We start from the raw sequence: 19856 nt of genomic DNA, 5'->3' as shown, positions 1-19856 counted from the left end.
TGTGTGTGTATATATATATACAATGTGTATATATATATACAATGGAGTATTACTCGGCAATCCAAAAGAAAGAAATCTTGCCATTTGCAACTATGTGGATGGAACTGGAGGGTATTATGCTAAGTGAAATTAGTCAGAGAAAGACAAATATCATATCACTTCACTCATATGAGGACTTTAAGACACAGAACAGATGACCATAAGGGAAGGGAAACAAAAATAATATAAAAACAGGGAGGGGGATAAAACATAAGAGATCTTAAATATACAGAACAAACAGGGCTGCTGGAGGGGTTGTGGGAGGGGCGATGGGCTAAATGGGTAAGGGGCTTAAGGAATCTACTCCTGAAATCATTGCTACACCATGTGCCAACTAACTTGGATGTAAATTATAAAAAATAAGTAAATTAATTATGGAAAATAAAAAAATTAAAAAAAGAAAAGAGAGTACTTCTGGCATTGTGAGTTTTGCCTTTTCCTTGCGTGTTTTGACAATTTGTTCTCCAAATTTATGTTCAGCTTTGACCAGATTTCTGGCTTTTTATTTTTCTACTTACTGGAATGCCTGTGAAGGTAACTGGAGGAGACTGCCAAGAAATGCTGAAGCTGCTGCCGTTGGGGGTGAACTTGGCCGACCCTGGAATGGTCACAGGGGGTGTGGCCTGTTACACAGAAAACAGAACACTGTTATGAAAGAACATTTTTCCTCAGAGTCTTAAGCCATCATTGCCTAGGTAGGGCCTCAAACATGATTTCAGCTGTATTAATAACTTAGACTAAATATCCAACAGGAGGAGATTAAACATAGTCAAAGAGAATAGCTAGAAATCAACTTTTTATGTGTCTTGGCAGTCTAAGGAATAAAAGGAGAAGGTTTTTGATTATTTCTGAAAACAGATTTTATTATACATACATATACTTATTTTAGAACATATAACTATTTGTGTGAAAAACACAATGCCTCGCTATCAAATTGGGAAATAGTTTTATACAGTGATGCTGGGTTTGTAAATTGGTACAACATTTCAGGAGGGTAATTTTTTAATTTTTATGAGGATGGTCACTGCCGAACTATGTATTATGCAAAAAACTGGAAACGTAAATGTCCAATAATAGGGAAGTGGGTAATATACCCACAGAGCCTGATGTTGTTGAAGAATACCCATTGGCATGGGAAAATGTTCATTCTATATTAAATGGCAAAAACAAAGCACAAGAGAAACAGTACTACAATAAATTCCTTTTTTTTCACATTAAAAAAATTTTAATGTTTATTTATTTTTGAAGGAGAGAGTGTGAGTGGGGGAGGGGCAGAGAGAGAGGAAGACACAAAATCCAAAGGAGGCTCCAGGCTCTGAGCTGTCAGCACGGAGCCCAATGCAGGGCTTGAACCCAGAAACTGCGAGATTGTGACCTGAGCCAAAGTCAGACGCTTAACCAACTGAGCCACCAGGCATCCCAATAAATTCCTTTTTTTTTAAAAAAAAATGAGTGTGTGTACACACACACACACACACACACACACACACACACAGAACACATTGAAGGACATACAGAAAGTATTACCCAAGGGGCTTTCTTGTTGGGATTAGGGGATGAATTTTCTTTATTTGCTTGTGCTTTTAATATTTTCTATGCTAGGGGCGCCTGGGTGGCTCGGTCGGTTGAACGTCTGACTTTGGCTCAGGTCATGATCTCGCTGTTCGTGGGTTCGAGCCCTGCGTTGGGCTCTATGCTGACAGCTCAGAGCCTGGAGCCTGTTTCAGATTCTGTCTCCCTCTCTCTCTGCCCCTCCCCCACTCATGCTCTCTCTCTCTCTCTTTCTCTGTCAAAAATAAACAAACATTAAAAAAGAATACTTTCTATGCTGGACATTTATAATGTCTACGAACAGAAAAATCCCAACATTATGAATAAATGGTTTGGGAAGGACCTTTCAGATCACCTACTACACGTTCCAACTGTCATACAGATGAGCAAAATAGTTTCAGTTGGTTCAAGCCCACGATTTTGAGCCAGTGTTTCTTTCTTTTTTTTTTTTTTTTTTCCAACGTTTATTTATTTTTGGGACAGAGAGAGACAGAGCATGAACAGGGGAGGGGCAGAGAGAGAGAGGGAGACACAGAATCGGAAACAGGCTCCAGACTCTGAGCCATCAGCCCAGAGCCTGACGCGGGGCTCGAACTCACGGACCGCGAGATCGTGACCTGGCTGAAGTCGGACGCTTAACCGACTGCGCCACCCAGGCGCCCCTGAGCCAGTGTTTCTAAATGTAACACTGACAAACAAGAAAAATTATTCTTTTTGACCAACATAACAAGAGTCAGCAATGAGATTCATTGCATCTACTACTTTAATAATTAGCTGTATTCCATTGCTCTTGAGTGTAAGTCTACTAAATACATATCTGAAAGCCTCCCCCGCAGGTTTAGTTTTAATAATTATAAATATAGGTGCTAGTGACAGTGGTTTTGTAACTGGCACCACTGGAAAATATTTTGGCAATACATAGCAAGATCCATAAGCTGTTCGTGTTGTATCCTCTGACTCAGTAATTAGTCTTCTGGGAATTCAGAAGGGAAGAAAAAGGTACTGGCACAGAGGTTTCACAGTACAGTTAGTAATGATCGTGGAAAAACTGGAGAGGCTAAAAAGTAGATACCTAACAATAAGAGAACGATTAAAACAAATTTGGTGCCTCGATTTAGTCGAATACTATTCAGCTATATGTAAAGTGTTTATAAAACAACGGTAGGAGAACACAAAGTACAGACAGATTTTTTAAAGCTACTGCATAAGGCAGTTTGAGAATTATGGAAAAAATGCTCTCTTAAAATCTGAATATTATGAAACATCATTAAAACAAATCAATGTTTATTTTTTAATTTTATTTAACATTTATTTTTGAGAGACTGAGAGAGAGAGCATGAGCAGGGGAGGGGCAGAGAGAGAGAGGGGGAGACACGGAATGTGAAGCAGGCCCCAGGCTCTGAGCTGTCAGCACAGAGCCTGACACACCAGAGCTTGAACCCACGAACCGTGAGATGGTGACCTGAGCTAAAGTCCGACGCTTAGGAGCCACCCAGGCTCCTCAAAACAAACCAATGTTTAAAAGAGTTAGTAACTGTGTGGGGAAAAGGAGCCACGTCCTGTGTTTGCAGGGTTTGTCTCTACGATCTTATCAGACTTTAGAGTGAAGCAGATCCCGGAGGGTCTGTTCCAATACAGATGGTGGGGCCCCACCCCTAGCTTCTGTCCAGTAGGTCTGGGACCGTCCCAAGAATTTAGATTTTTAACAAGTTCCCCGGTGATGCTGACACGGCTGATGTGGAGAACACTGATAATCACCGTTCTGATCCATGAGAGTTAGTTACCAATTCAGAAGGCAGGGCATGAAGTCCCAGATCTGGGGCGCAGGGCCATTCTGAGCTTTTCCATGCTCACCTTTTCATTTATTTATTTATTTTTGTTTAACAGATCGTGTGCCAGGCACCCTTCTGAGAGCTTTACAATATTAAGGATTTTAATCCTATGAACACCTCTAAGGGGCTGGATCTTCAGTCAGCACTGGGGAACCAAAGAGCCCCTAGGGTCCCATTTGTGTGAGATCTGGGCTTTAAAAGGAGAAGAAATAACAAACTCAGCTACGGGGCTCCGTGTGTGGTGCTGTTTTTCCCCTGGGTTACCCTTTCCTCACAGGTCAGAACACTACTCCTTTTGGTCAGGGGTCAAGGTGATTACCTTCACGGTCCTTTGCAAGTTACCTGGTAAGCATGGTCGGTGTGCACGAGGTAGAGGGTGGTGGGAGCTGAGCGGCTCAAGGGTGTCATCAATTTCGTCTCAGTTTTGGCACAAGGAGTTTCTGTTCGGCTTGAATCTGGGATGGGGAAAGTAGGCGGTGAAGCCAGGGACTGAGAAGGTGAGACCGGGGCCAGGCTGCTCAGTCCATCTGCCACGGAGTCTGTGTTGAGCTTGATCTCAGTGTAGTAGAAGTCCTCTTCTCCATCACTGTAGTCGGAGTCCCCAACACGTCTAGAGTGAAGAATATGACAAGATTACACAAACCCCTCTGGCTTTCTTGCCTCGAAATCTTGCACATGCTGTTCCCTCTGTCTGGAATGCTTTTCCTCTGTCTTGTCTGCCCGGCAAACTCTGACTTACCCTGTAACACTCAACTGTCCACTTGCAGGGAGGCCTTCTTGACCTCTTAAAACAATTCCTTCAATCAATCAAATATTCAGCAATTTATTGAGAATCTATTATGTCCAGGCACTTTTCTAGGGTCTTCTGAAAGCAAGATGAACAAAGCACAGGCTATGATTTGATGGAACTTACATTCTAGTGGGAGAGGCAGACAAGAAACCCGGAGGGAAATGCACTTTGAATATGTCAGGTAGTGACAGATCCCAGAAAGAAAAATTAAGCAGATTTAGTGTCCTTTAGTAGAGTAACTGATGAGGGGAAGGCATTCTTTTAAAGAGAGTGTTTGAAGGAAGTCTCCTGGAAGAGTGACATTTGAGCAGGGGCCTGAGTGACATCAGGGAGAAACCCTTGCCAGAATGCATGGGAAGATCACACAGTGAAGACCAGCCACACGGCCCTGGGGTGGGCAGGTTCAGTGTTCTCCACAGAGGGCAGAGAGGCCAGCGTCTGGTGCTCTGGGCACCGGGGACAGTGAACAAAGGCAGGGGCAAGATCGCACAGGGTTTTGCAGCCCATGGAATGGCTTTGCATTTTATTCTCGTGTGATAGAAGCCAGGGTGGGGGGCAGAGGGGAGGTTGTGAGGAACCTAAGTCACTTTTTAAAAAGATCACTCTCGCTGGGGCGCCTGGGTGGCTCAGTCCCTTAAGCATCCAATGTCACTTTAGGTCATGATCTCACGGTTGGTGAGTTTGAGGCCACTGATTGAGGTCCACATAAGGCTCTCCACTAGAAAGCCTGCTTTGGATTCTCTGTCTCCCTCTCTCTCTGCCCCTCCCCTTTTCTCTCTGCCCCTCTCTCGCTTGCTCCCCCCCACCTCAAAAATAATAAACATTTAAAAAAAAGGATCACTCAGGTTAATGTATAGAGAATAGTGGACAGAGGGCAAGAGCAGGAGGCCAGAGAGGAGGCTGTTGTCACTAATAATCCAGATGAGCTTTGCAATATCTGGTGACCAGGTGGTCATGGAAGTGACCAGGAGTCAAATTTGGTTTGTATTTTGAAGGTTAGGAATCAGGACTTAACTCCTAACTGCTAGATCCTCTATGCTCCTGTTGAAGTGTATCCATTCTGTTTAATTCACTTTATTGAATGATTTGGCACATTTCTGTAATTTTTTTAAACCCTCGATCACTTCCCTAACACTGTGATTTCATTCCCCATGCATATTGATGTATCTGGCATAGAGTAGGTGCCTATTAAATGTTGAATGGATGAAGCTGATACTGTAGCACAGAGATTATGAGCATGAATCCTGGAGTCAGATCTCCTGGGTTCAAATCCTGAAACCCTCTAGCTGTGTGTGGGATTCTGGCAGACTCTATGGCCCAGTGCTTCAGGCTCTTTACTGATAAAATGGGGACAGTCATAGTGCCTGCTTATTGTGAGGATTAGGCAAATAAATATACAGGGCGCAGAAGTGTAAGTACTAAGTGCTTATTAAATTAAAATAAAGCTGACGTTAGAAGGCTTCAATTTTTACTGTCGACTAGAAAAGTATCTTCTTGGTGCTTTCAAAGTTCTCCCTGAGACACCAGAAATTGTACTCATCCACAGAAAGTTTTGAGTAAAATAAAATAACTGTCCATAAACTTGGAAAAGATTTATCCGATTTGTCAACTTCTAGGGAAGCGGTATACACCCAGCAACCTAGTTTTATAGGACGGCCTCTGTCTACCTCCCTTCCACGAGGTATCCCCAAATTTCCTGAACATATCCACCAGTAGTAGATCACTGACTTGGAATCAACTTTTCCCCCCACTTGCAAGCCCTCTACAGAACCTAGAATAAAAATCTGCCCTTCACCTTGGCCTCTCCGCTCGGTCAGATCAGCGGCTTCTCTCGGCCTTGCCCCATCTCCCCTGAGCTCTCGGGCTGAGGCGTCTGGGGAGGTGCCTCTGGGCTGCACCAGGTCTGGCAGGCCTTGGCTTTCTGACAAGCATACCATTAAAGACCCCAGAGAGTGGGCCCAAGAATGTGTGCCTGTTCTATTCCTGTCCCCACTTCCTTTCCAGTAAAGGGCAGGCCAAGTTGCTACTGGCTGCCGAGTGCTACTAATAGACACACGGGCCTGGGGGAAATTGTGTGTCCCATGCGGGGGATAAATCAGGATCAGCCCCTGGTGTGCAAGAGTGGAGTGAGGTTTCAGAGAAAAACACTGTACTTCTACTCTTGGTGTGCACCCCAGAAATATGGGACGGCATATATGTTTTGGGGGTGCTGTGGGATGCTCCCTTCCCTCCCTGCCATCCAACCTGCATTAAAACGATTCCATCATCCGGCATCACATAATTGAGCTCCTGGGTTACGGCAAAGGTGATGTCCCTCTCCCAGGCCAGGAGAGAGCTTAGACTCAGGCTTCACAGACACAGACTGGCCCTAGCGTCCTGCCAACCCAGGCCCATTCCTGTGCAGCGGCTGGCGGGGTGGCGAATTCTAATTCATCAAGGCAATTTTAAGAGCACGGAGTAAAAAGGGAATCCTAGGGAAGCAAATACAGTGGCTGCATTTTTAATTTTACCCACCATGAGAGCAGCCTGGGGACCCAAAGAAAAATCGTGAGATGCCACTCACAGTCTATAAATACGTCTATATGGCATGTGCTTCTGTGAGGTACATGAATTGAATTGGATTCAATTTTCTGGGCAGATGGACTTTAAAACAAATACCCTAGCTCCTGATTATAGCTTCGGGAAGTTTTTTTCTAAACCTTTAAATAACTCTGAGCTATTTACATTATGAGTTGTCCTGACAGTGAGGTTTGAGGGGAGACACTGCAGAATTTCCTTCCCTGGAGACTTCAGCAACAGGAATGAGGGCGTTCTGCCCTGCAGCGTTTCAGTGTGGTATTTCTTGGAGGGTGAAGCTGGACCCTCTGGTGAGGGGAGCAGAAGCCCGGCCTTGCTGCGCCACACACACGGCACTTGGTGATCTGTGCGCTGTGCCCTGGAAGGGCTTGGCGGTGTCCCCGAACATTAGCGCTACCCGTGAATGTGGTGGGTCCCTGCTCCTCTCCACAGTCACTGAAGGAACTCGCCTGCACAGATCAGCGCAATCACCTAAGAACCCACTTTGTTTTCTTTTTATACCACTTTTTTTTTTTTATGGATGCTGCATTTCCTAAATTTATCCCTTGCTGGGCAAAGTGACTATAGTGTTTATTTCTCAACATTCATCTTGTTGAAAGGACTTCTTTGTCCAAGCACTTGGGGAGTTGGTCATGTGTTTCGATTTGTGTTGTGCACACTGACTATGACTTACGGCCTCCCGAGGTCCCTTCCAGGTGTGAGGTCCTTGGGCAGGAGACCCAGAGAATAAATGACAAGACTGCTGAAGGTCCACTGTCCCTCTGGTGTGACCCCTAATCTCTGCTGCTGGAAGCTTTGTGTTCTCCTTCCTTAGAAAGGTTTTTACGTAACACAAGGAAAAGCATAGATTGTACAAATAAAGGGCTTATTTGAGCAACAGAAAATGATGGAGCCAAGTCATCAGGCATCATGAGAACAGAAACCACAGCACTGATTGACACAGTGGTTCTTAACCTCTTTTTAGTGTGTGTGTGTGTGTGTGTGTGTGTGTACACACACATATGTACTTCTCAGGCTCAAAGTCACCAATACTCTCCATTGGGGAAAAATGCACATTTAATTTGACAGTTTCAGCGGGTCCAATGAACCTACCCTACCCTAGTGTTTTATATTTTATAAGTCACTCTCAGGTACATTTTATTTTTTGACCCTTACCCATGACCTTGCTGGGCTGAGATTACTATTAGCCTCATTTTCAGAGGGAACTGAGGCTCTGAGAAGTGACTTGCCTAAAATCACTTAGTAAGTAAATTAGGGAGGCTTTGCAAGTTTAAAACATTTTCTTTCCACTGTGCCACACAGGCCTATATTATCTAAGTGGCCCTCTCCACAGTGATTAGGAAGACCAACCAAGCCCAGTCTCTATTCCTGTGTTCAGAACTTTTAAGGAAGAGTGTGGTATATAATTTCTGAGTGCAGGGGGACTTAGACTGAACTCCTGGAGACTATATCAGGCTCTGAAGGGAGGGTTGCCTTACCCAAGATGAATGGTCCTTATGTGTTTCTGGATACCTGCTGCGGTGCTCAGCACTTTCCCACAGTTTTTCCAGAGGCATTTGAACATCACCTTCATAGAATTCTATAAACAGGACAGAGTTACATTAAAATGATAACTAACCCATCAATATTTTCTTTCTTTCATCTCAACACATTCCCCACCCCCCTTCATTAGAAAAGTAACAACTTCCCATCACCTTTATTCTAACTCGGCACACCATTCTAGGAACCACCATGCCCCCAAAGCTGGTGAGGATCTTGGTGACTTCAGACATTCTCCTGCATCCTTGACAGATACCAAGCTCCCCTGAATATTTAGTTCGGTCTCATTAAGGTGGTCACAGTGGTGTTAATGACTGTATCTAACATTAATTGAGCACTTACCATGTGCCAAGTGCTGTTAAAAAGAGTATCTCATTTAATACTAAGAGATGGATAGCCTTATAACCAGCATTTTATAGATTCACAGAGAGCTTCAGTAAATTGTGTCCAGTCAATAAATCAGCTCCTACCAAAGCTGGGAATCCAGCGAGTTTAGCTCCAGGAACTGTCCTTTCCACTAGGGCACAATGCCACCTTCTTGTACAAGGGTCTCAGCATTTTCCCAAAATAGTCCAGCACAGTGATTGAGAGCACTGATTTGGGATTTACTTTCTCAAGCCCTTACTTTCCTTATTTTATCAAGTAGGAACAATAATAGTACCTGTCTCATAGGGTTATTATGAGATTAAATGAGGTCATGAAAGTGAATCATTTAGCACAACATCAACAGGAATAATCATTCAACCAATGACAGTTGTTATGGTGTTATGATTATGCTTCCTGAAATGAATTTGACAGGAAATTAGTTTTCTCCTGAGAGGGCCCTTGTCATTGGGATGCTGCCGCTTTGCTGATTATTCCCATGGCCATGGTGACAGTCACTTCTGTGTGCTCATCAAGCCCCGTTTCCTTTTCCTCCTGGGCACACAGCTAGACCTCATTTCCCAGCCTCCCTTGCAGTCAGGTGGAGTCATGTGACTGAATCAGGACCAACGGGATATGGGCAGAAGTGCTGCATATTCCTCCAGTGCCATCACAGCACAGGCTGCTGACCAGATGCAGAGGACACTTGAGGCCTGGGGGACAGCAGAACCACTCAATCAGGGGTCCGTAAATTTCTCTTTGCTCTGAACCCTTTTGGCAACCTCATTAAACCTATGGGCCCCTTCTCAAAGCAGCATTTTTAAACACTTAAAATAAAACATAGAATTACAAAGAAAAGCCAGAAGAATGAAATACAGTTACCAAAATATGAAAAGTATTTTGTGATATGGAACCGTATGTGCTCTTTACGTACCATATTAAATAACAAGATCTTGAGATGAGTCTAATAGCTACCATAATTTCAAAGTGGTGTTAAGTTTAAATGATATTTCATGATGTCTCCTAAAATTATCATGTGATATGAAAACATCTATGATTTCTATTGGTAGTAAAGTCACAGGTGGTATTAATACTGTGGTTGGATGCCATCAGTCATAACTGCAGGAAATGCTAAATTATAGTTAAGAGGTCAATGACGATAAAGATACACTTTTCCCCCCACTCCAAGTTCCCAGACCCCCTGAATTCTGCCCACCCTTCTGGGCACTTATAGATTCCAAGTTAAGAACCCCTGCATTAGGAGGAAGGAGCGTAGGTCCCCAGAGGACCATGGGGAACAGAGACACTCCCTTCACCACTCCCACTGAGCTGATTGGACTGTGACACACAAAATAAATAAACCTTTATGGCGTTAAGCCACTGAGGTTTGGAAATAGGCTGTTCCAACAGGAAGCCTACCCTTACCAATGAACACAGTAGGGGTGGTACCTTTCCTGATGAAATTGATGTAGACTTGTTTAGGAGTCCAGCAGGATTTCTGCCGTCAAGTCCTTGTGGGGCCCACCAGTGTTCGCCCTGTTCTGTGAGCAATCACTTACACGTTTAGAAGATGACTTATTCAGGTATTACTGATGGGATTAGTATCCTGATCCAGACAGCCACCCTCACGGAAGACTTTTTCTGTTTCTCAGTTGAGAAGACACTTGGAAATTTCCAGAACTGAGGACGATTCTGTGTGTTGGGGACTGGCCACTTTCAGCATGGCAAGTAGAGGACAAATCACAGCATCCCACAGCTGCAGTCCGCTAGAGCAGAAGAGCAGCAGCAGGAGAAGCCCGCTCTCCCTGTGGGCGTTGTGACCCAGGAGCCCGCTGTGTCCCGGAGGCTGCTCCCAGGGGGAAGGCATTCATGGCGCAGCAACCCAGCCACTCCTGTCTTGGCACTGGGGCCCCACACGCAGTGCGGGGATGCTCGCAGTGGGAATGGGCAGGGCTGAGCTACGGAGGAGCTGAAGCTACAGAGAGGTGGAGCTGGGGCTGAAGAGGGGCCTGAAGGAAGCTGAGAAGCAAATGCATACTTAGGAGACTTTATTGTTATTTTTTACAAGTTTGTTTATTTATTTTGAGAGAGAGAAAGAGCGTGAGCAGGGGAGGGACAGAGAGAGAGGGAGAGAGAGAATCCCAAGCAGGCTCTGCGCTGACACCAATGTGCACGGACATGGAAGTGGGGCTGGAACTCACGAACTGTGAGATCGTGACCTGATCCCAAGTCAAGAGCGGACACCTAACCGACTAAGCGACCCAGGTGCTGCTAAAAGGGAGGGTATGAAAGATGACTTCTGTAGCTAGGCAAATTGTTGTTCTGTTTTGAGTATGTTAACTTAGAGATACCTACTATAGATCAAGAGAAGGTGGCAAGTAGGACACTGGACATATGAGCCTGGAACTTAGGGAAAGTCAGGGCGAGACATACAAATTTGAATTTGGAGTCAGCAGCCGAAGGATCACTTAAAACTCAGGTCTGGATGAGATCATCTAGGCAAAAATGAAGGTAGAGATAATTAGAAGGCCCAGGACTTTACAGCATCTGGTACTTCTTATTGGAGATAGAGCAGGAGCAGAAAGAGAGAGAGGGAGGGAGAATCAAGACAGTGTGGTATTACTGCACAGTCAGAAGACTGTTCAAGAAGGAAGATGTGGCCAACTGTGTTGAACAAGGACTGGGAAGAGTCCTGTGGATTCGATACATGGAGGCTGTCAGTGGCCCAGACAAGAGCAGGTTTCTCAGAGTAGTGGGATGAAGTCCAACCGCCATGGCTGGAGAATAGGTGGGATTTAAAGAAGTGGAGAGAGGGGTGCCTGAGTGGCTCAGTTGATTGAGCATCTGACTCTTGATTTCAGCTCAGGTCATGATGCCAGGGTTGTGGGATCAATCCCTGCACTGGGCTCCACAAGGAGCGTGGAGCCTGCTTAATATTCTCTCTCTCTGCCCCCCTCTCCTGCTCGTGCTTTCTCTAAAATAAAAATAAATTTAAAAATAATAAAGAAGTAAAGAGAGTAAGTGCCACCTTTTCAAGAAAGGTGGCTGATATGAGAGCAGTAAACGGGGAGCTTGTAAAAATGAGTCATACTAAATTGAGTTTTTATGTTGATGGGCACAGTTGCAAAGGAAGGAGGGACAGACAATGCAGTCGAGATGCGGGGGATAACTACGGGGTAAGATCCTGAAAAAGAAAGAGGATTCAGCATTAGCAACCCCTCGCACAGTGGTAGGGTTGCCCTGAAAAGAAAGACCAAGTGATGGATGTAGATTCAGTTAGTTTGCTGATTAAAAAAAAAAAAAAAAAGCATTCCTGTCTGAATGCTTCTAATTTTTCAGTGAGGTAGGAAGTGAGGTCAAATCTAAGGGCAAAGTGGGGAGGCTGTGTGAGAGCAGACGAGGCTGAAATGGCTGCTTTAGAGACTGGGAAAGGACCAGGCAAGGCATGTGATACTATTTTCATTTTTATGGGGGGAAGCAAGAATCCAAAAAGTTAGGAAACTTACCCAGTGTCCTTTGATGGTTCCACCAATTGGTCAGTTAGATAAAGGGTTTCGTAATTAATGTAATAGTATTGTGCAACATACAGAGCCAAATTCCTTCTGCATATTAGGAATTATTTTAAAGGTTCAAATTGCTGATTGTTTTAGGAAATGACTATCACTCTGGTATTTTTGTGCCACAACAAGTATTATTTATAAGATTGCTGTTCCCAGTCCTTGCAGTAATATGTCAAACACTTTTTTTTCCTTTTAGAGAGAGAGAGGAAGCATGAACAGGGGAGAGGGGCAGAGATGGGGGGGAAGGGGAGGAGAGGGAGAGGGAAGGAAAGGGAGGGGGGAGGGGAGGGGAGGGGAGGGGAGGGGAGGGGAGGGGAGGGGAGGAAAGGAGAGGAGAGGAAGCAGGCTCCATGCCCAAGGCGGAGCCCAACACAGGGCTCAATTCCGTGACCCTGGGATCATGAACTGAGCCAAAATCAAGAGTTGCATGTTCAACCAACTGAGCCACCCAGGTGCCCCAAACACTTGTTTTTTTTTTTTTTTTAATTGATAAGCAGTAAAGCTTAATACAAATTGTAGAAAAATAAATATCATTGGTATAATTCCTTTCCTTAGTCAGGAGGAAACAGCTGATACAGAGATCAAATCCAAAAATTACAATGAAGATGACCAATATCCTTTCTAAATTCCTCAATATTAGGATAACCACCAATCACAATTGTTTTGAGTATCATCTCCTCAATTAGATTCTCACTTTTTGGGTCTCTGGTATGGGCTCCCCGGGAATCAGTTGCCCAAAGAAGATTAGGTAATGCATATGAAAAATGATCAACTTTGCTTCCTCCTTGCTTTGTTCTTTTGCTGGGTTTCTAAGAGAAACGCTGGGGATAGGCCAGTTTTTATCACGTAAGCTCTCTGAGAGTAGGAGCCATGACTTCTTGCCCAACACTCTACTCCTGTGCCTAGCATAACTTATTAATTAGTATTGGCTGTGCTGAATCATGGGAAAGTTGCATTTGGGGGCCCACGGCAATGAGCCGTATTTGAGACATCTTAATTTACTTAAGCATTTTGAAAGCTATTAGTAAATACTCTCTGTTCAAAGAATGTGTGTCCAAAAGATCATTATTCTGTGAAATTCCAGAAGATTTCCCAGTGTGATTACCACCTGATGATCTTATCTGGCTGTAAATTAACTTCTTAGCACAGGCCCATGGCAGGCATGGTGCACACTGAATTATAGATGGTTTTCTCTTCACTCCATATAGTAATTTTTTCTTCCAGACTTACACCCCCTGCAATGCTAGGTGCTCAAGGAAGGTCTAAGTTCACCAGAAGAAAACAGAAAATGTGCAGCAGGAAAAATGATTGTCTAATTTACAATGATTTGGGTCATTAGCATAAGCAATTGGGAGGACTTTATGCAGTATCATACTCCAGAAGCATAGAGAAAGTTCCTGCTGATTTGCAAGGTGGTTACAAACGCAAACTCAGAAACATAATTACACATAGTGGGGAGACCTTTAACTGGCTTTTGGGAGGGGGCAACCCCAAACTCCTTCAGAGGGAAAGCCCTGACTTCTCTTCTACCTCTTCTTTTTGGCATTTCCTTTGAATGACATCTTTCATTCATTATCCCATTTTATCCCAACCTGCCAGAACCCTGCCCTCATAATTTACCCATGCACAGATATTTGCTATCTCTAAATTTAAGAGCAATACAGATGAAGCTTTGAAAACATCTATCGTTTTGACCCAATATCAACTTTTAGGGGCTCTATCCTAAGAAAGTCATTTGAAATGTCTCCAAAGGCGTGTATAGAGATGCTCACGGCACTGATTTTTAGACCAGCGAGAAATCAGAAATAATGTCAAGATTGCTGAGGGGATTATCAGATGACTGGTTAAATCAATTCCATATAACTGAATATTAAGGAGCCTTAAAAATGAAGTTGTAAGAAAAACTTCTTTGATGTGAAAAAACAAGCTCCTAGTGCAGGCCCACACCATCCTCCACCTTCCACCCAGCTCAGTGCCTGGAGGCTGACCTTCATCAGCGGGTACCCTGGCCAACTGGTTTCTGGTTGAGTCTGGCCAATGGAAGGCGGGCAAGCAAGGGAAGAGACTGAAAGGCAAGAGGGTAGTTGAGGATTCCCTCAACTTCCTGTCTGCCTGGCCACAGGTGGGCAGTGGCTCCATTTCTTCTCCAAAAACTAACACTTCTGTTGGTATTTTCAGAGTTTTGGTAACCCCCTGGGTTCTGGAAACCTCTCTGTTTATTTGCCTCTTCAGGCTTAGGGGTGGTAATGTTGTTAGCTTTTGGGGTAACTTCTCTTGATGTCTCCGAACCCTGTCTACACCTTTGTCAATAGCTTCTTCATTAAACTCTTCTCAATTGTTCCACTTGAGTACAGCACCAGTTTTCTGCCCAAACCTTGACTGATACAGGGGAAAAGCAGCTCATAAAAGTATCTGAACGTTATCTTTTTTGAGGAGAGTATATGTCCTGCAAATAAAAATGTACTACGCCATGGTGGAAATACTGGGGAGGGGGATCTTATGTTTACATTAATCTGCAAATGTAAAAATTATCCTACTTTCAACTTTCGAAAGTTATTTATTCAAAAATGGAGTCACCCTATCACACTTGCTTGACTAATTTGGGAGAATAACAGTATATTAAAAGGATATCTCAACTTGAATGAAATCAAGTGGCTTCTCTCTACGTAGGTGAAGGATGTGCTTGTGTCAAACCATGGGGCCCCTTAAATAGTGGGTAAGTACTTTTCAAAGTCCCCTAACGACATCCAATGGAAACAAATCCTTTGTCTACAAACAGACTACTCACTGTTACATGAAAAGAAAAAACAAGCCATGGGAGGAGGAGGACAGGAAAAAATAGCTAAGTAAACGTCACCCAAGTTGCCACATGGGTCCTAGCTCTCCCAAGGAGGCCAAAGCAAGCAAAGTTGCTGGGGCAATCGCAGGGCCGAGTCTGAACGTGCCCTTCAGTGCTTCTGCCCCGGCTGCCCCTCGCAGCTCTAACAGAAAGACGTTCACAGAGGAGGATGTCCGAGGGAGACGAGGCCACCCTTGGCTGGGAACCACACTGTGCTAGGGTCTTCCATACATGTGCCTAGTTTCACACTCACAACAACCCCACAGGAGTGAAGCTCTCAGCGGTTACAGGCAGACTCCTGGGATCTCAAACACGCCGGATGTGAGCTCCTCAGCAGCTTCCAGGCAAGCTCTTCAGAATCACCCAACTTTGGTGCAGTAGGCTATGAAGGCTGGAGACAGCTTCCTGGAGATGTGTGACCTTCGCAGCGGTTTCCAGACTGTCTCAGACGCCAGGTGCTTTGGGGCGACAGGCTGAGATCTCTGGCCAAGGCTTCCCTCATCTTTTCTCTGCTTGCCCTTCCCATGGCAAGGCTCAACCCTGCTTTTGAATTTTTTCGTATCTGGAATACATGGAATGGCTTCTGTTTTCCTGAAGAAACCCAGACTGGTCCACAGGACTGACAAGATGACTGCTGAAGGTCACCTTCAAGTCCAAGAGTGGAAACATGGCTGAGTTTTGAAGTAGTACATTACACGTCTAGGGATAATAAGTTCAATGAAAGTTATGTTCCAGAAGATACATGAACATCACTTTACTGTCCACTTTACCACACAGCAGCCTGGGGTTAATACCAAGTTGCTTTTTCTGAGAGAAAGTGTGAAGATCCTTGGGTATGTTTCATATGGCGATTGAGGTGTTATGTGTAGGTGTACGTGTGTGTATGTGTGTGCACGTGCGTGTGCACGTCTGTGTGTGTGTGTGTTGGGGGTGGACATTGATACATCTAAGCCTCCCCAGAGAGGACCAGGGTCCTTGATGGAAGGGGAGCATCCAATTATTCTGTATACCTGAGTTTGCTGTGTTATACATGTCTCCCTAGCCTGCCTCACGTGGGAGGAATGCACACTGCTTGGCAGAGGCTCCAATGGCTCTTTGGGGACTAAGAGGTCCACTCAACAGCTTCCAAAAGACTGGCAAGTGAACAGACATATTTAAAAATTCACTACCTACCTAGAAACTGGTAGGGGTTCCAGTTCTTTCCTTTATTGGGAAAGCAGCCTTATACACGTCACCTCAGCTTCAGGGCTTTATTTCTTTATTTGTACGACAGGAGGACTGAACAAGTAATCTGTGTGTGTGAGGTTAATGCGAAGTGATGGGTGAATTCAAATGTATACCAAATGTGGATCAAACATCTCCCATCTACAGGCACTGCTTATAGATGCTGTGATGACAAATAAAATTTAAAAATAAAAAAAGATTTCTTCTAATGGAATAATAGAGAATGCATTCTTTTGTGTCAGGCTATTTTACCTCAGCATAATGTTTTTGAGATCTGCCCACTGTTTCACATATCAGTAGTTTATTTCCTTTTGTTGTGGTGTAGTATTCTGTTGAATGAATATACCACAATTTGCTTATCCATTTACCTCTTTATGGACATGCGGGTTGTTTGCAGCATGGGGTGATAGTGAATGAAACTGCTATGAACCATAAGTCTGCAAGTCTTTTTGTGGACATATGTTTTCTTATCTCTTAGGTAAATATCGAGGAGTGGAATTGCCGGGTCATATGGTAAGCGTCTATTTAAATTTATAAGAAACTGCCAAACTGTTTTACAAAGTGATTGCACCATTTTACATTCCCACCAGAGATGAATGAGAGTTCCTGTTGCCAACACGTGGGATTTTTGTACACTACAAAGCACACACTGTAGGATTCCATCTACAGGAAAGTCTGCAATGTGTGAAATGGACCTATAGTGACAGAAGTCAGGTCACTAACTGGCTGTCTATTTTTGCAGGTGTTGTGAGGGGCATCTGAGTTCAGAGGGGCATGAGGAGTGCTGAACTACTGGCCTGATTACAGCGGGGGTCACCCAGGTGGAGAAATTAGTCAAAACTCACTGCACTGTATACTTAAAATGGGTTCATTTTATTAAGTGGCGATTATGCCGAAATAAAGTTGATTTCAAATGATTTGTAGAACAACGACAAAAGCATTCACGAGTTAACAAAAATCTGTACCCATGATCTGTTTTCTCAATCAGTGGCTTGTAAAAGTGCATCTCATCCTTAGGAGAATTTGTACATATCTGGATGTGTTCAAGCAGTCCTGTAACTTGGAAAGGTTGTGGTGGGTGATTTCTGAAGTCCTTCGAGGTCCAATACTCCGGATCTTCTGTACTGCGTGGTAGATTATTCTGAGGTCTAAAGTGCCTAGATTCATTCTTCTGTGTCCTGATTCTCTCCATGGCCAATCGGCTCCCCTGATCTGGCTGGCGATGCTGTGTCATCACCATGAAATCCGTACGGTGTGACCCCGAGCTGCTTTTCTTAGCACCGCCCTCCCCAGCAGTTCTAACAGATGGGTCTATTTCTGGAACAGCGGTTCTTCTTGCAGAAGGCACTCTCTGCTCAGAATTAGTGGGCTAGGAATTAAGTCAGCGCAGAGACTGGGAACAGCTTATGCGTGAGGGCTTTACGCATTTGTTTTCTTTTCAGAGCAGTCATTCACAATTTAAAGTGACTCACTGCTTTTTTGGTTCTGAAAGACTGAAAATGCAGAGTGGAGCAAGTGATTAATTCATTGTTTACTACTCACAAAACTATTGCTGGAGCACCTTATGATCACTCAGCATTTTTTTTCTCTGACTTGGGATTCTCCCTAGTCCCCGGGTAAGATGGTTCGTGGTCAAGACACTTGTAAAATCAATGAGAATAATGAAGGCTGGGATGTAGTTATTGTCTTTGAGTTGCTGCTGATGTTCTGAAATGTGGAGTCCTGAGTCAGGTTTCCTTGTATGGCCCCTGATTTCTGCCCCTGTCGCCGTTGTCCTCACCCCTCACCTGAACGTAGGCTGGCCTCTCCCATTAACCCTAAATAAGACCAAGGTCAGCTGAAGTGGCTGAGGGATCCAGTGTCTTGAGCTGCAGCAATACTGATATAGTCAATGTGGGGACAGGATGGAGAATGGAGGTGAGCACCCCCTTCTCTCCACACCTATGCTTCTCAAATTTCTATTCAGTCAGTTGTCAAATGGGTAGAAAGGAAAGCAAAGTATTAGCAGCCAGCATGAACGATATGTTCAATATGAACAATAATGTTCATATAATCCTCAGAACAACCTCATCAGTGGGGTGCTATCATTATCCATATTTTACAAACGAGGAAACCGTGGCTTAGAGAAATCAAGCGACTTGCTCAATACATAAGTATTGAGCTGGGGTGCTAATTCCAGAGCCCGGACTTTCTTATCCTGTTCAGGGATGGACAAACTTAGAATCTGACAGAATTAGGGACCTGACATGGAAACAAGCACATTCATAAGTAGTTATCAGCACTTCTTGATTTTCTAGAGGTCTTCTGGGATTGATGGTAAACTATAGAGACTGTTTTCTCCCAGGCTCCCACAGTGTCGGTAGTTAGGGTCACTGCATCACCTTGTGGTCATGACCGGAACTGCATGTCCCCTGTAGTCTGGGTCCTGGCTTTTCTCTGAGCATGGAAGAACTGCCTGTCTGTTCGTCTGAAATCCCAGAGAAAAAATTCTGCTAGCACTGGGCTTGAGGTAGTTGGTTGGCTGATCTCCAGAGCCAGGAGAAAGAAGGCTTTCATTTCTGTTTCTCCCATTTCCAATACCTTGGCTAAAGGTCCTCTTAAGAGCGATGGGTACTTCATTCAGGAAGTAGTGGGCTGTGGCAGACAGCCTGGAGTTCTGTTCTCTGCCCTTGGATTTCTCTCTGGATCCTTTGCACTCCAATCCCACCCTGCCAAATAACGTTGGCTGTAGCTGCATCTGATTATTTTCTTTCCGTGTTATTCTCCTCTGTGGGCAGAGGGAAATGTGGATTCCTTGAATTTGCTTCCAAAATTTCATCTTGGCTATTTCAGCTAGGCTGATCTTATCTCTGCCACGTTATAAGCTACAGGACCTTGGGCAATTCATGTAACCTTAGGGAGCCTCTTCTGCAGAATGGGGATACAACTGTGCCAAGGTATAGCATAGTTGTTAAACTGCTAAAAACATGTTAAAAGCATGTTGTAAATTGTAACTAAATACGCAAATGCAGTTGTTACCAGCAAATGTTTCTCCATCACTGCTGATAGTAAAAGATAATGCCTTGTCTAGGCAGCACATCTCATACTCTCTTCCTCCTTCCGTAAGAGGAACATGGGTCGCCTTAAGGGGTCAGAGTGAGATGTCCATGTGTGGGAGACGTAGGAGAAGAGATGAGAGAGCTTTCATAAGGAGGAGAAAGATCAGGACCTCTGCTTCATAATCCCATCTAGGGAATGTTGCTTCCCCCTTTGTATAGGGTCTAAAAATGTCTGTTATAATGATGCTACATTCCAGTACATGGGGTTTTAGGGCTTGTGCATCCTTTCTACTTATGGTCACATTTAATCTTCATGATTATCCTGAGAGAGGTTTGATAGTACCTGTTTGCCTGGTTTATAAATGAAGAAGCTGATAATCAAAAGGGATACAGGATCTTCTTAAGTTCTCAGGGTGGCCAAGTTGAGTTTAGGATGTGAATCTTGATTTCTGTTCAGTGCTTCTTCGTTTACCACTTACCATGTTATCTCTTTACAACATAGAA

At 44.2% G+C, this 19856-nt stretch overlaps 1 protein-coding gene across 2 annotated transcripts in view; it reads right to left on the bottom strand.

The window, feature by feature from the left end:
• The window catches only part of ZNF704 (zinc finger protein 704), a 239806-nt gene that overhangs the window by 21670 nt on the left and 198280 nt on the right, over positions 1–19856 (bottom strand). For both annotated transcript variants that reach the window (XR_006706522.1, XM_045454794.1), the window contains exons 5-7: positions 8268–8368; positions 3765–4032; positions 558–662 (exon numbers count right to left, since the gene is read on the bottom strand). Coding sequence is in view for 1 of the 2 variants with exons in the window: in XM_045454794.1 (XP_045310750.1) it covers positions 558–662; positions 3765–4032; positions 8268–8368 (474 nt within the window). In the remaining variant the exon portion in view is untranslated. The remainder of the gene's footprint in view (positions 1–557; positions 663–3764; positions 4033–8267; positions 8369–19856) is intronic.

Source organism: Leopardus geoffroyi, chromosome C3 (assembly GCF_018350155.1).
Source record: "Leopardus geoffroyi isolate Oge1 chromosome C3, O.geoffroyi_Oge1_pat1.0, whole genome shotgun sequence".
Taxonomy (NCBI): domain Eukaryota; kingdom Metazoa; phylum Chordata; class Mammalia; order Carnivora; family Felidae; genus Leopardus; species Leopardus geoffroyi.
Note: the sequence above shows the minus strand (reverse complement) of the source record. Positions and strands in the feature narration are given on the sequence as shown.